Below are 16277 nucleotides of genomic sequence, written 5' to 3' on the forward strand. Positions count from 1 at the left end.
CTGATGATCAATGACCCTGACAGTTAGAGTCACCATCTGTCTTTATAACAGTGTGATACTCTGTATAGAGCCTGTATGCTTTTACTTTACTGAGCCCGGCTTGTATTTATTATAAGCGTCTCAGAGCAGGAGTGCAGATCTAGGATCTGGTCCCCACTGTCCATTCATTACAAATTAAAAGGTCAAACTGATCCTAGACCAACACTCCTACTCTGAGATGCTTTATGAATACTGTCCCAGACGTTAATCTGAAGATTGATGCAGAATGTAGGCTACACCTTAAGACAGAGCAAGCTGTAAAACCAAGCAAATAGAAACTCTGAAATACTCCACGTGGACCGCTGAGTGAGAATGGATAACTGTAGGCCTAATACCCAAAGGGAAATGATCATACAGAACAGAGAACAAAAATCTCTATGAAGAAAGGATTTCTTATAGACTCTCCAGGCTTAAAAGGCCTACAAGGTGAATCAATATTACTAAACGCTCTGGTAACCACAGTTTGGCCAGCAAAGATTACTTGTCTCAACTTATGCACTCTGCCCATAGAGTTCGTGAGCCTTGAAAGATTCATAATAACTCACAGCTCATCCCCCTTTGAGCAAGAATTAAGTGGGGAAAGAAGATATCTATCAACATGTGTTAAGAAAGATGTTCAAACCTCCTTAGCCTGGCAAAAACAGATGGAGCAGTCTTTGAATGAGGAATATTAGCTACTCTTTGTAGATTCTGTACTGTACATGTAGTACACATTGGAGTTCAGTTTAATAAGTGAATTTATTGAGGCATTAATCAACCTCAGGAGGCTGAAGGAATTTGGCTTGTCATCTAAAAACCTCACAATTTTTGGGGGGCAAGTCGGTTAGGACATCTACTTTGCACATGACACAAGTAATATTTCCAAAAATTGTTTACAGACAGATCACTTCACTTATAATTCAATGTATCGCAATTCCAGTGGGTCAGAAGTTTACATCACTAAGTTGACTGTGCCTTTAAACACCTAGGACAATTCCAGAAAACTATGTCATGGCGAAAAGTGCAAATCAATCCTAGAACAACAGCAAAGGACCTTGTGAAGATGCTGGAGGAAACAGGAACAAAAGTATCTTTATCCACAGTAAAATAATTCCTATGTCAACATAACCTGAAAGGCCGCTCAGCAAGGAAGAAGCCACTGCTCCAAAACCTCCATAAAAAGCCAGACTACGGTTTGCAACTGCACATGGCGACAAAGGTTGTACTTTTTGGAGAAATGTCCTCTGGTCTGATGAAACAAAAATAGAACTGTTTGGCCATAATGACCATCGTTATGTTTGGAGGAAAAAGGGGGAAGCTTGCAAGCCGAAGAACACCATCCCAACCGTGAAGCAGAGTGGTGGCAGCATCATGTTGTGGGGGTGCTTTGCTGCAGGAGGGACTGGTGCACTTCACAAAATAGATGGCATCATGAGGTAGGAAAATTATGTGGATATATTGAAGCAACATCTCAAGACATCAGTCAGGAAGTTAAAGCTTGGTCGCAAATGGGTCTTCCAAATGGACAATGACCTCAAGCATACTTCCAAAGTTGTGTCAAAATGGCTTAAGTACAACAAAGTCAAGGTATTGGAGTGGCCGTCACAAAGCCCTGACCTCAATCCTATAGAATATTTGTGGGCAGAACTGAAAAAGTGTGCGCAAGCAAGGAGGCCTACAAACCTGACTCAGTTACACCAGCTCTGTCAGGAGGAATGGGCCAAAATTCACCCAATTTATTGTGGGAAGCATGTGGAAGGCTACCCGAAATGTTTGACCCAAGTTAACCAATTTAAAGGCAATGCTACCAAATACTAATTGAGTGTACGTAAACGTCTGACCCACTGGGAATGTGATGAAAGAAATAAAAGCAGAAATAAATCATTCTCTCTACTATTATTCTGACATTTCACATTCTTAAAATAAAGAGGTGATCCTAACAGACCTGAGACAGGGAAGTTTTACTAGGTTTAAATGTCAGGAATTGTGAAAAACTGAGTTTAAATGTATTTGGCTAAGGTGTATGTAATTTTCCGACTTCAACTGTATATATTCTTATTCCATTCCATTCCTTATTCCATTAGGTAGTTGTTGTGGAATTGTTAGATATTGCTTGTTAGATATTGCTTCACTGTCGGAACTAGAAGCACAAGCATTTCGCAACAGTCGCAATAACATCTACTAACCATGTGTATGTGACCAATAACATCTGATTTAATTTGATGGTGGACTGAATGCTGCTCTAACATTCATAGCATCACATCCCATCCATATAGAGAAGGTTTATGAGCACCAATGTCTCTTTCCTGCTAAACGCTTGACTTTCTTTAGAGATTTCTTTGAAGCACAACTCACAGCCATTGGTTAATTTAGCCAGAGACCCCAACAGATGATTTATCATCATGGGGGCTTTCGCGAGAGAGAGAAAAACAACCTTACTTCAGTGCTGACATGCAGAACTGAATGCAATAAAAAATGGCCTTGTTTTCGCTGGAATCAAACCCTTACTAGCGGGATGTATTAGTGTAAGCAGAGTAACAATCACTAAATTATTGATTTCCTCATTAGGAGTTTTGTCAGGACCATTTAGCCGCTTTATAAATTAGCTTTCATTAGCCACTTGCAGGATAGCCCGGCTCGATGTTGATTTATAATGTGCAAGATGGTCAATAGGTGCGGGAAGAGAGGAGTAAGGAGAGAAAAGGAGAGCAAAAGAGAGAGCGAGAGAGAGAGAGAGAGAGAGAGAGAGACAGTGGGGGGAGACATGGGGCATGCTGAGAGGGCCTACTACACAATAACACATCTAGTATCTCTCAAACAGGACTTCCAACAGCTGCCCTGGGCTCCATGTGCAAACCTCACCATAAATCTGTGTGCTTAGCAGATCTGGGTTAAAATATTCTCTGAAATCATTTGAAATACTCAATTTGTGCTTGATTGAACTTGCCTGTTGCAATGTACTAATAGAAAAGTCCCAAAAGTGCCCCCCCCCCCCCCCCCCCCCCCCCCGACCTAGGCTAAAGCAAATGCGCAATGTAGGCTACTTCAAATACTATTTGAACCCAGGTCTGGTTCCCTCTCATGAGAAACTTGTCTATGGCAGCCGAGAACGAAAACACACTCCTGTTGTAGACAAAACACAAATACAGACGTGAGCATAATTTGCAAGAAAACAAATGCGGTGGCCTATTCACGAGTCTATTCAAAAACAAAGCAACTTGTGGTGTGACTGAAACTAAACGATGTGCAGTCTTTACACCTGCAGTGAGCTGTTGGACAAATAATTTTTTTGTTTGTTTGTTTTTGTTATTTTCAAGAGGCTCTCGCACATCTGAAGCACTGCGACCTTTAAGACACAGGGGAACTACCCAGGTCTCCAAGCAGCTGTATTATTTGGTTGCCAGGCGGAAAGTTTCTCTCTGTTCACATGAGAGGCAAACTCAAGAGGCTATTATTCTCCTCTGACGTACACTACCTTTTTGTACAGTGCACCACATATCATCACAGTAATAGGCTTAATACAGCATGTCTAAACACATAACATACAGTACACACAGCACATACAGTACAATATAACCAAAACCAAACACAGCACTTTCTAGAGAGTCTCAAGTTGACTTTGTAGTAGTTCAAAATGGGAATAGACAGCTGACATCTGAATGTCCTGTTGTCATTTATTTAACTAGGCAAGTCAGTTAAGAACAAATTCTTATTTTCAATGACAGCCTAGGAACAGTGGGTTAACTGCCTTATTCAGGTGCAGAACAACAGATTTTTACCTTGTCAGCTCGGGGATTCGATCTTGCAACCTTTCGGTTAAAAGTCCAACGCTCTAACCACTAGGCTACCTGTTTGTTCCTTCCACTTAACGTAGGATGTCTAAAACACGTGTAAAATATACAGTAGTTTACGCAGCAAATTCACTCTTATAGTACAATATCAAGGTTATATTTTACTGTAACCAAAACCAAAACGCAGCACTTTGTCGTCCTCAAGTCTACTGAATGTAGTTAAACAAGGGAATAGATAAAGTCAAAATCAACATATACTACTACAGCATTGACTTCTTTACAGTACAATATAACCAAAACCAAAACGCAGCACTTTGTCGTCTACAACTTTGTGTAGTAGTTAAACACGGGAATAAATGGAATTGATAGAGTCGACATCTGACTGTCCTGTCGATTCCCTCCACTTAACCTAACAAGAGAGCCATGGCAACAAATCACAGCCTTATCTCCCTGCTCATTAGATAATTAGGAGCATCCCATTGGCCCCATCGGATTCCCATTCTTTATGTGCTGATAGACTGGCGCTCAGCACCATGATCTGAAACACAGCTGGGACAGGGAGAAGCTCCAATGAGATGGCCATTGAGGATCAATGGAGAATCAACTGAAAATGATCGTCTGAACAACGTTTAATGTGGGTCAAGAGATTTGACTTTGCAATAAAAGTGAATATAAAAGTATTTCATTAACCAGAGTGTGTCCATAATATCATAACTTATAATATATCGCAAATGTAAGTTCATTTTGAAGATTAGATAAAAAAAGAAAGGTACTTTTTCCACCACTGAGTGCACGAGAGGCAATTTGTAGCTACAACTGCAATGTCAAAGACAACAGTGTCTCAGGTTTCACCAACCACTGAACCAAGCAGTTCCCTGCGCAGGCTTAACACGGTATTATGCCCCTGTTCTCTCCTCATCAGTCAACTCATCTACTTTATAAACCCCTGTCTCGTCACTGTATTAAAACGTGTCAAAGGCAAACAAGCTTCAGTGTAGCATGGCTAGGCTATCCCCAGGCCACAGCACCTTTTAATACTCTTTAATGCTCTTTCTACTGTCCACTGTTAGCATGAGGCACAGAGCCATTGATTTTTCCCTCTGACACTTAATCTAAGCCCCTGTGATCTATGACCTTATTTTCACACTAATTTATTTTTGATCAGAGGTGATAAATATCACATTGACATAACCAACTCTTTGTGCATTGCATCAATGCACTGTTTTGTTTAACATGACACCGCCCCGAGTGCTACAACTCTGACTGGCAGCTTGAAAAATGGCCTGTGTTGTGTTGTCTCCCCTTTCTTAAAGAGATATGCCAAATAAAACAGTACAATGAATGGGTTTGTTTGAACTACAAGAAAATGATCCCTGGGTGTATTCATAATATCAGTATCATCCCAGCAAACCAAAATTGTTCTCATAACACAAAAACTGTTCAGTCTTGCTGATGATTATACAATGTTTGTATAAAACATTCACCTGATGTTGCAAGATCGTTCCCAGAACACATTTAGTCTGTTCTTTAAAGGTTCCCAGAATGTTTCATTAAATTGTCGGAACATTGTGGGGATATCACAAGGTTCCCAAAACACTAAAACTGTCCAGTTGTGCTGACATTCAGATAATGTTTGTATCAGGGTGCACAAAACATTCCTTTGATGTTGCAAGAATGTTGACAGAACACCGTTTGAGTTCTTTAAAGGTACCCAGAACATTTAATTAGCTTATGGGAACAGTGTGGGTACAAGATATGATCAGTTGTGATGACGTTCATACAATGTTTAAGTTATGTTGCACACGACATTCCCTTCACGTTTTAAGAATGTTGACAAAACACCTGGTCAACTTTTTTTAAAGGTTCCCAGAACATTTAATTAAGTTATGGGAGTTGTCTGGGATGTTGCAAGAATATTCTTGTGATTCTCACATATTGTACTTATAAGGCTGCACAAAACATAGCCACAATGTTGCACAATGTTGTCACAATCTTCACCTTCATCTGAAGATATTTCGAAATCATCATCTGACCAATACGCAGCGGCTTGCGTGCTCCACATCATTTTATTTAAATTATGATGGACACGGACAAAACAATAAACATGAACGACTAGACAGTTTCACAGGCTATGTACACACATACAGCAGTGCGAAATAAAACAACCCACAAAAACCAGGTGACAAACACACTCCTAATATATGACTCCCAATCAGGAACAACGATAACCAGCTGTCCCTGATCGGGAGCCACACAGACCAACATAGAAACAGAAATACCAGAAAAACACATACAGTACTTCTGCCACGTCCTGACCAAAAATACTAAACAACTACTCCCTCTGCTGGTCATGACGTGACAGTACCCCCCCCCCCCCCCCCCTAAAGGTGCATACCCCGAATGCACCTAAAAAAAGAAAACACAAAAATCCCCAATACCACAACAAAACCCAAAACCAAATACCCCCTAAACAAAAAAAAGGGAGGGAAGGGAGGGTGGCTGCCGTCAACGACGGCACTTGTGCTACACCCCCCCTCCCCAACCCACCTATCCTGGAGGTGGCTCTGGTTCGGGCCTACTGCCCTCCAGACTGTAGACAGACTTGCTTGGCTCCGGACCGTAGTCAGACTCACTCAGTTCCAGGCAGACACATTCCGTTCCGGATCGTAGGCAGACTCATTCCGTTTAATGCTGTAGGCAGACTCATTTAGTTCACAGTTAATCAAACACTTATTCAGTTCCGGACTCACTTGCTTCCGGATCGCTGACAGACTCCCTCGGTTCCGGGTCGCAGGCAGACTCCCCCGGCTCCGGGTCGCAGGCAGACTCCCCCGGCTCCGGGTCGCAGGCAGACTCCCCCGGCTCCGGGTCGCAGGCAGACTCCCCCGGCTCCGGGTCGCAGGCAGACTCCCTCGGTTCCGGGTCGCAGGCAGACTCCCTCGGTTCCGGACTGGACACTATTGCCGGATACTCTGGACTGCACACTGGTGCCGGATACTCTGGACTGCACACTGGTGCCGAACTCTCGAGGCTCGGCTGACGCACTGGAAGCCTGATGCGTGGGGCTGGTAGAGGAGGTACCAGGCTGAAGACACGCACCCTAGGGCTAGTGCGGGAAGCAGAAACCGGCCGAGAGGAACTACTATTATGCACTATAAGCCTAATGCGTGGTGCTGGTACTGGAACTGCCAGTTTTAAACCACGCACCCCATGGCTAGTGCGAGGAGCGAGAACAGGCTGACTAGGACTAGGCTGACCCATGGGAAGCTTGATCCGTGGTGCTGGTACTGGTCTTGCCAGACTGGAGGTACTCACTTCCGGGTCAGCACGAGAGGCGGGAACCGGAAAGACTGGGCCATGGAGGCGCACAGGTGGCCTTGACCGCACCTCCTGCACAACCCTTCCTGGCTGGATGGAACTAGCAGCCCTGCACGAGCGGGGTGCTGGTACAGGGCGAACTGGGCTGTGCAGGGGCTTGATGGTTACCATGCGTAGAGCGGGCGTAAGGTAGCCTGGTCCGAGGAGGCGTACCGGCGACCAGAGGCGCTGCGCAGGCATCCTCCTACCAGGCTGGATGCCCACTCTAGCACGGCATCTGCGAGGGGCTGGAATAGCACGCACCAGCCTGTGCGTGCGTATGGGCGAGATTGTGCGCACCTCAGCAAAACACGGCGCCCTCCACTCCATACGCTCCTCCACATACTCACGGGTAGCTGGCTTATGGCTCTTCCTTGGCCTAGCCAAACTACCCGTGTGCCCCCCCCCAAAAAAAATATTGGGGGTGCCTCTCCGGCTTCCTCGCCAGTCGTGTACCCCGGTAGCGTTCTCAGTCCTCACCAGCCTTCCTCCACGGGCCCTCTCTGGCCAGAATCTGTTCCCAACTCCCTCTCTCACGATAGTCCATATCCTCAACCTGCCGCTCCTTTCTCCGCTGCTTGGTCTTGGTTTGGTGGGTTGTTCTGTCACAATCTTCACCTTCATCTGAAGATATTTCGAAATCATCATCTGACCAATACGCAGCGGCTTGCGTGCTCCACATCATTTTATTTAAATTATGATGGACACGGACAAAACAATAAACATGAACGACTAGACAGTTTCACAGGCTATGTTCTTACATACAGCAGTGCGAAATAAAACAACCCACAAAACCCAGGTGACAAACACACTCCTAATATATGACTCCCAATCAGGAACAACGATAACCAGCTGTCCCTGATCGGGAGCCACACAGACCAACATAGAAACAGAAATACCAGAAAAACACATACAACACAGTACTTCTGCCACGTCCTGACCAAAAATACTAAACAACTACTCCCTCTGCTGGTCAGGACGTGACAAATGTTCCACAATTTCCAAATGAGTCTGTTTTTATTACTTTTATTTGTTTTAGGTTTAGCATATTATTCCATTGATGTTCACACAATATATATTTTACCTTGTCTTGGAGGTACCCTGATGAAGACATCTTGTCTTTCAAAACATTGGTTATTACATTTTTGCATCTGAACTCCTAGAGTGTGGCTCTCATCTTTTTCAAGTGTTCTACTCCGCTAGCCAGCACCTCGCCTAAACAGCTGTTCTACTCCGCTAGCCAGCACCTCGCCTAAACAGCTGTTCTACTCCGCTAGCCAGCACCTCGCCTAAACAGCTGTGAGTTTCTTTCGCCTCCAGATTAACATTGTCTTGGAAGCCCTCAGAACATCTCAAGAACATTTAGAAAATGTTATATTAAAGTTTTACCTAATAATATCACAACATTCTCAGCATACATATTTCTAGTTCCTTGAAGCATAAGAAGGCAGATTGGAACACATTCCAATTATGTTTCCCTACAGATTTAATGGCAATTTGCATTTGAAGATTGTACTGTAGGCCAACGACAAAGTGATATAGACACACAGCATTTAATTTCATCCATTTAATTAAATGTTGTTATCAAAAATATTATTTTAATGTTTTTGGGATGGTATCATCATAACGTTAATAAAACCCTAACTAGAACTTAATGGGAATCTTAACTAATGTTCTGGGAATGTTCCCGGTTTGCTGGGATAGCTCTAATCATTTTATCTGAGTTTATAAAAAATTGTCCTTGTCATTGGAACTTTTCTGTTACAAAGCTCAGCTCATACTAAACTCAGCAAAAAAAGAAACGTCCTCTCACTGTCAACTGCGTTTATTTTCAGCAAACTTAACATGTGTAAATATTTGTATGGACATAACAAGATTCAACAACTGAGACATAAACTGAACAAGTTCCACAGAAATTGAATAACATGTCCCTGAACAAAAGGGGGGGTCAAAATCAAAAGCAACAGTCAGTATCTGGTGTGGCCACCAGCTGCATTAAGTACTGCAGTGCATCTTCTCATCATGGACTGCACCAGATTTGCCAGTGACTTGCTATGAGATGTTACCCCACTCTTCCACCAAGGCACCTGCAAGTTCCCGGACATTTCTGGGGGGAATGGCCTTAGCACTCACCCTCCAATCCAACAGGTCCCAGACGTGCTCAATGGGATTGAGATCCGGGCTCTTCGCTGGCCATGACAGAACACTGACATTACTGTCTTGCAGGAAATCACGCACAGAACGAGCAGTATGGCTGGTGGCATTGTCATGCTGGAGGGTCATGTCAGGATGAGTCTGCAAGAAGGGTACCACATGAGGGAGGAGGATGTCTTCCCTGTAACTCACAGCGTTGAGATTGCCTGCAATGACAACAAGCTCAGTCCAATGATGCTGTGACACCACCCCAGACCATGACGGACGCTCCACCTCCAAAACGATCCCGCTCCAGAATTCAGGCCTCGGTGTAACGCTCATTCCTTCGTCGATAAACGCGAATCCGACCATCACCCCTGGTGAGACAAAACCGCGACTCGTCAGTGAAGAGCACTTTTTGCCAGTCCTGTCTGGTCCAGCGACGGTGGGTTTGTGCCCATAGGCGACGTTGTTGCCGGTGATGTCTGGTGAGGACCTGCCTTACAACAGGCCTACAAGCACACAGTCCAGCCTCTCTCAGCCTATTGCGGACTGTCTGAGCACTGATGGAGGGATTGTGCATTCCTGGTGTAACTCGGGCAGTTGTTGTTGCCTTCCTGTACCTGTCCCGCAGGTGTGATGTTCGGATGTACCGATCCTGTGCAGGTGTTGTTACATGTGGTCTGCCACTGCAAGGACGATCAGCTGTCTTAGGCGTCTAATAGTACGGACATTGCAATTTATTGCCCTGGCCACATCTGCAGTCCTCATGCCTCCTTGCAGCATGCCTAAGGCACGCTCACGCAGATGAGCAGGACCCTGGGTATCTTTCTTTTGGTGTTTTTCCAAGTCAGTAGAAAGGCCTCTTTAGTGTCCTAAGTTTTCATAACTGTGACCTTAATTGCCTACCGTCTGTAAGCTGTTAGTGTCTTAACGACCCTTCCACAGGTGCATGTTCATTAATTGTTTATGGGTCATTGAACAAGCATGGAAAACAGTGTTTAAACCCTTTACAATGATCTATGAAGTTATTTGGATTTTTACAAAATTATTTTTGAAAGACAGTCCTGAAAAAGGGATGTTTCTTTTTTTGCTGAGTTTATAAAGAGGGGTCTTGTTTTTTTGTTGTCCAATATTGAAATACAAATAATCCTAGATTCATCACAATAAATATAATGAAGTAACAAAATGGCTTGTAAGGGATATGGTCCTATCAATTGTTATAATATAGGGACTACAATAATCAGACAGGTAAAATCTAAAAACGATCTATTTATTTAATGTACATTATTTTCTGTCTGTTATCTCTCACCCTAGACGTGAACATACTGCTGGTGGGAAGGTGTGAGAAGGGAACCGTGTAGCCAGCTGGTGGCTCTGCAGGGGCTATGGGGGCTCGACAGAGGATGGGGGACACAACAGGGACTAGGAGGCTTTTGGAGGAGTGATGGGGAGTCAGTATGTGGCTGGGGTCTTGGACAGTAAGAGCTGCTGCTACAAAGTGAGAAATCAGAGGGCATTGAGACTACTATAGGGCTTTCATCTACAATCTTAGAACAAAAGGGTTCTACGGCTGTCCCTATAGGAGAACCCTTTATGGTTCTAGGTAGAACCCTTTTTGGTTCCATGTATCACCCTCTGTGGAAACGGTTCGACATGGAACCCCAAAGGGTGATATCTGGAACCCAAAAGTGTTCTACACCTTATCTTTCTAAGCCTGTATAGAAGTATCATATGAAATATTACATACCAACCAGTTTGAATTAGAGTTTATGGAATTTACTCAAGAAGACTGGTGGCTCACTTCTGAGGTCCAGACAAGTGTGAAACTATGTTTATATAGGATACGGCTGTGTGTGTGTGTGTGTGTGTGTGTATGTCCATGCATTAGTGAGTGTGTGCGTTTGTTCATCTTTGTGTGTACAGTATATGTATGCGCTCACTTGCCTGCGTATGCGCATGTGTGTAACTGTGTGTACATTCACGCTGGGCTGGGGATAGGGCCACAGGTGAGATCTCTCTAAATTACACTCACAAGTGGCCATTAATTATAGATGACATCCTGGTCAGACAAACGATTTCATCCTCAAATGAGGTCCGAGGGCGGCCCCTGCCCAGGTCCACAGGGGCCCTGCGGGGAAGCGGTTTGGGAGTGTGTGTGGCAGTGTGCGAGTGGATCCAGTGGGCCCTCCGCACACGGCAGGCTTTGATGAACACACTCATTATGCTAAAGAGCGCTCCATGCCTGGGCTTCCCTGTGCCTCCAGGAAAGGTTAACGCCAGAGTGGTTCAACAGAACAGCCACAGGCTACATGAGGGAGAGTGGTAATAGAACCAGTGCTTAAGACAGTAGTAGTAATAGTAATAGACTGCCATACATCATATACAATACCTCAGGCTTAGAACACAGACCTGTGTCGGTGGCCATTGAACTGTTGCTAACAGGTTATTGAAATTGGCTGAAAGTGTAACTGCTTTTGAGGGTACAAAGGCAAAAGACGACGAGAAAATCTCTCTCGCTATAATCACGTATTTTTCTTTCTTTCCATCTCTCTCTTTCTCCCCCCCTCCCTTATTTTCTCTCTCTCTTTCTGAGGCAGAGATTAGCGTGTAATTACATGGGAGATCAGTAACAAAGAGAGAGAAAAAGGAGCAGTGTGTTTTAACTAGGCAGAGGGAGGTAGTGTGCGGCGTCGTCACGGGTCGACTGATTGTCTTACTTTTAATCCTCGACCTCATTATCACCTCTTGGTCAGGCTGCAGTCAGTAAATGAATCTATCTGCCGACGTGTCAAATCTTCACACATTCTCCCTCATAATCACCCAGAGGTGCCAATACAGAGAGGGAGTCACCCCGGACCCGGCCCCGGCCCCAGCATTCATTACATTCATCAACCAAATCCCCTCATTCCATAATTTAAAAAACAATATGCCATTATTTTGTTGCTAATTAAACCTGATCAAATATGTATGTCTTCTTTAAGGTCAACCCGATGACAAATGTAATTGATATGCTCTGAAGAAAGAGAGAAAGACTGAGAGAAAGAAATGAGGAAAGTAGTGCAGAGTCGGTTGTGATTTCGATGGGGGAGGAAGGGAGTGGGGAATGCTTCTTCCACTCATTGTAACTTAGTAGCCTCCGGTGCCAGGCTTGATGGCTGCTGAAAGACTCTAATACAGTAACTGAGACATGGTGAATATATCTGATTTGGAAGAGTCATACATTTATGTGTAGTTCAACTGTGTGTCAGGCTGTGTTTTTGAGTTGGGACTGCTGTGAACTTTTAATGTGTCTTGGTGTTGGCTTTACACAGGCCCAAATGTTCTATCCTGCACAGACAGCGTTCTCTGCCTTATACCCGCTATTGAACACTGTTCATACACTCGGAAGGAAATGGCTCCATGATAAGTTGCATTCTACTTGCAATGGACATGAGCCCCTTGGACAAATCCAACAAAATATACGCTACCTTGAAAAACTATAATCATGCATTATTCAATTGGCAAGGATAGTGTGTAATAGAGATACTAAACCCATTCCCTCCGGTAAATTATTCATTGAATTCAAATAACAGATGGTATAATTTTCTTTAAATATCTCAATCATTTTTCACATGAGCTTAAAATGGTATAAAACAATGTCTTTGATGTCTTTGTATACATTCTTTTTGTCCTGTGTATTAATATGTACAGCCATATCGTGCTACTGAACAGTTTGGGAATTGAGATTTAACCCAATGATTCAAAAATATACAGTGTGGCTAAACCTGTACCTTCAATTGTATGGCAACAGTAGCATTGGAATATGCCTAAAAAACACAAACTGCAATGTAAGGAAAATGTGAGTTCTCTCACATATACCTCTTTGCACTGCAGCAACCCTTGCAGATCACGTAGCCTAAACGAACCTTTGGATAATAGTTTGCTGAATGTTGAACTAAAGTCAGAGTAAACATGATAAATGAGTACAAATGGGATTATTAGGAGACTGTGTGTCATCACTCCGACAGACGCATGATGTCAAACTACCCAAGCAAATTCAATTACCCACGCCATTACTCCCTACTGCTAGTGGAGACGTATTGGTCGTGTTAAATATTGATGGCAACATAGATGCCACATTTGTTCATCTCCAAAGGTGAACACATCTATTTAAGGTAATCACAGATGCTAAATATGAGGCAAGTCCATTTACTGTATCAAGTGACTACTGAAAAAAGAAGAAGAAGAGTCTATTGCAATGAGGGTTCCGGCCATGTTTTTAGAGCTTTCTGACTTGGTGAGTATTTCTGTTCATAGATGTCACACTACCAGAGGTTTTGAATGCCACTTTTTTACCATATTGCTAAATGAATGATCAACTTCAGAACCATTCCTAGTATGTTTGAACTATATACTTTGACAGAACCCACTGTATACATTGACCAATCAAACAATCTAAAAGTCCCCCTTGTACCAATGCAAAATCCTCTTGACTCATACATATATTTGTAGTAAACAAAATAAATTCAGTAAGATATGGGCTAAAGTATGAGGAGAGAGAGAGGGAGGAAATACCAGAGCTAACCATATACCAGTTAGAAGTGGCAGCTTCACAGGTGCTGACAGTCAACAGTGGGGGAGGAGTTAACATGCAGTGTTGGTGAAGTGTTGGTTAAAACCCAACAACACATACCTGCTGTTAAAGCGTTCAGGATGTCTCTCCCTCATCATGTGGAACCGATGTGCAATGGAAGCATCCTAAATAAGGGAGAGAAAATAACATGGATTCAGCAATGACTTTTATTTTGATACTCATTTATACAGTGGAAAAGGCCTATTAACCAATGGACACACCTACTCATTCCATTTTTCCACTTTTTTGGTTGCTACATGATTCCATATGTGTTGTTTCATAGTTTGATGTCTTCACTATTATTATACAATGTAGAAAATAGTAAAAATAAAGAAAAACCCTGGAATGAGGAGGTGTGTTCAAACTTTTGACTGGTACTGTATATTAGGGGTATAAACCTATATAAATATTTTCATTTTGAAATAAGCTACACAACTAAAATTGTTTAGATTTCTATGTGTGATATTGTTATTTCAATTAATTAATTGATGAGATAAAGATGTCGCAAAATACAGGCAAGATGTTGGTACTAAAATCAATACAATGGCTTTTTAACACCAATTAAAGTCAACTTCTTCCCCTCTGCTGATAAGCATCTCAGCCAACGTTCTATTGCACCCAAAAAACGACACATATGCCTGATGCATATTGATATGTCTAAACAGAACCAGGGTGTTTTTGAATTCCTGGCCAACTGGAAGGCGGGCGGTGGTTGAGGTTTGAGCCAGGGATGAGGGTATTGACAGAGAGCTTGACGAACAGCACGCCGTCTTTCCACACAGGCTAATTAATTAAACACACATTGCTAGTAATCACAGCTCCCAACGTACAGGATGCTGCCGGCTCCCCTGGCAACCAACTTGTTCTCTCTCTCTCTCTCTCTCTCTCTCTCTCCTCTCTCTCTCTCTCTCTCTCTCTCTCTCTCTCTCTCTCGCTCTCTCTTTCTCGCTCTCTCTCTCTCTCTCTCTCTCTCGCTTTCTCTGACCCGGGGCTAGAAGTGCACCACATTGGTAGACTTACTGGCAGTGTTGGGTGTGAGCGTGTGTGTGTTTGCGTGCAGGCATGCGTGATGAGAACGACAGACTGTGAGATTGACAGCTACTCTATTAATCAAGAGAATCTAAGGACAGTAAATCTGTGCCTGTTTGTTGAGAAATCTGTGTCTTCTATGAAATGCTACCAAAAAAAGTATACTAGCCTTGGGCCGTTTGAAGATGAAACCTCACTAGAATTTACCGTGGTCTTTGTGAGTCACGATGATTGCCAAGTAAAAACAACAACTGACGAATAGTCTTCAACCACAAAAAGGGGGAAAACTTCAGGAAACTTTTAGGGTTTGTTCCTATCCCCCCACTCGAGCAATCTGTTTTGACCCGCTCCATGTTGAGTGGCTCTATTGAAACGCCAGCCACAGGGAGGACCCCCTGCTAGCTCTCAGTACAACATGTAGGAGAAAACCCCCCAAAAAATCGATGCAGTTTTCTTGATGTCTTTTCAAGACGCTGTTAAATAAAGACCAAAGAATTTCCAAGATCCCCGCAGACTCTATTTATCTTCAACATGAGCCAGAAAAGGTGAGATGATGGATATATCTGAAAGATTGTAACTTGATTTTCTTACAAACAGGACAATAACTGAAAACGAGAGAGTGAAAGGAAGGAGGAGTTGTTTGAAAATATACTGTAGCTCAGAAACCAGGGAGCATCCACTTCAAGTAACCTCCAAATTGAAGAAGGAACACTATAACCCTGTATACAGCATGTTAAATCAAATCAAAGCAAATTGTATTGGTCGCGTACACATATTTTGCAGATGTTATCGCGGGTGTAGGGAAACACTTATGTTCCTAGCTCCAGCAGTGCAGAACAATACACGCTAACCCAAAAAATACAAATAAAGGAATTAAGAAATATAGAATTATTAGAATGAGCAATTTTTGAGTCCGGTGTGTTTAGACATTGGTGTGTACAGACATTATGGACAGTATATGAATGGAAAATGTGTGTACAGTAGTAGTTATATAGGACGAGCCTTGACTAGAATACAGTATATACATAAAAAGAGATTCATCAGATAAAACAGTATGTAAACATTATTAAACATTATTAAATAGTCACTACTAGCTGGCCTCTGCCCAGTACCCTGCCCTGAACTTTAGTCACTGTTACTACCTGGCTAACACCCGGTACTCAAGACAACTGCCCTATGTACATAGTCATTGAACACTGGTCACTTTAATAATGTTTACATACTGTTTTATCTACTTCTTATGTATATACTGTATTCTAGTCAAGGCTCGTCCTATATAACTACTACTGTACACACATTTTCCATTCATATACTGTCCTTAATGTCTGTACACA

At 43.0% G+C, this 16277-nt stretch overlaps 1 protein-coding gene across 3 annotated transcripts in view; it reads right to left on the reverse strand.

Moving 5' to 3' along the window:
• Positions 1-16277, reverse strand: part of LOC106582257 (diacylglycerol kinase beta) — a 67425-nt gene that overhangs the window by 13368 nt on the left and 37780 nt on the right. For all 3 annotated transcript variants that reach the window (XM_014165174.3, XM_014165150.3, XM_014165158.3), the window contains one exon: positions 13975-14039. In XM_014165174.3, coding sequence (XP_014020649.1) covers positions 13975-14039 — 65 coding nt within the window. The remainder of the gene's footprint in view (positions 1-13974; positions 14040-16277) is intronic.

The sequence above is a fragment of the Salmo salar genome, chromosome 02 (genome assembly GCF_965601325.2).
Source record: "Salmo salar chromosome 02, fSalSal1, whole genome shotgun sequence".
Lineage (NCBI taxonomy): Eukaryota > Metazoa > Chordata > Actinopteri > Salmoniformes > Salmonidae > Salmo > Salmo salar.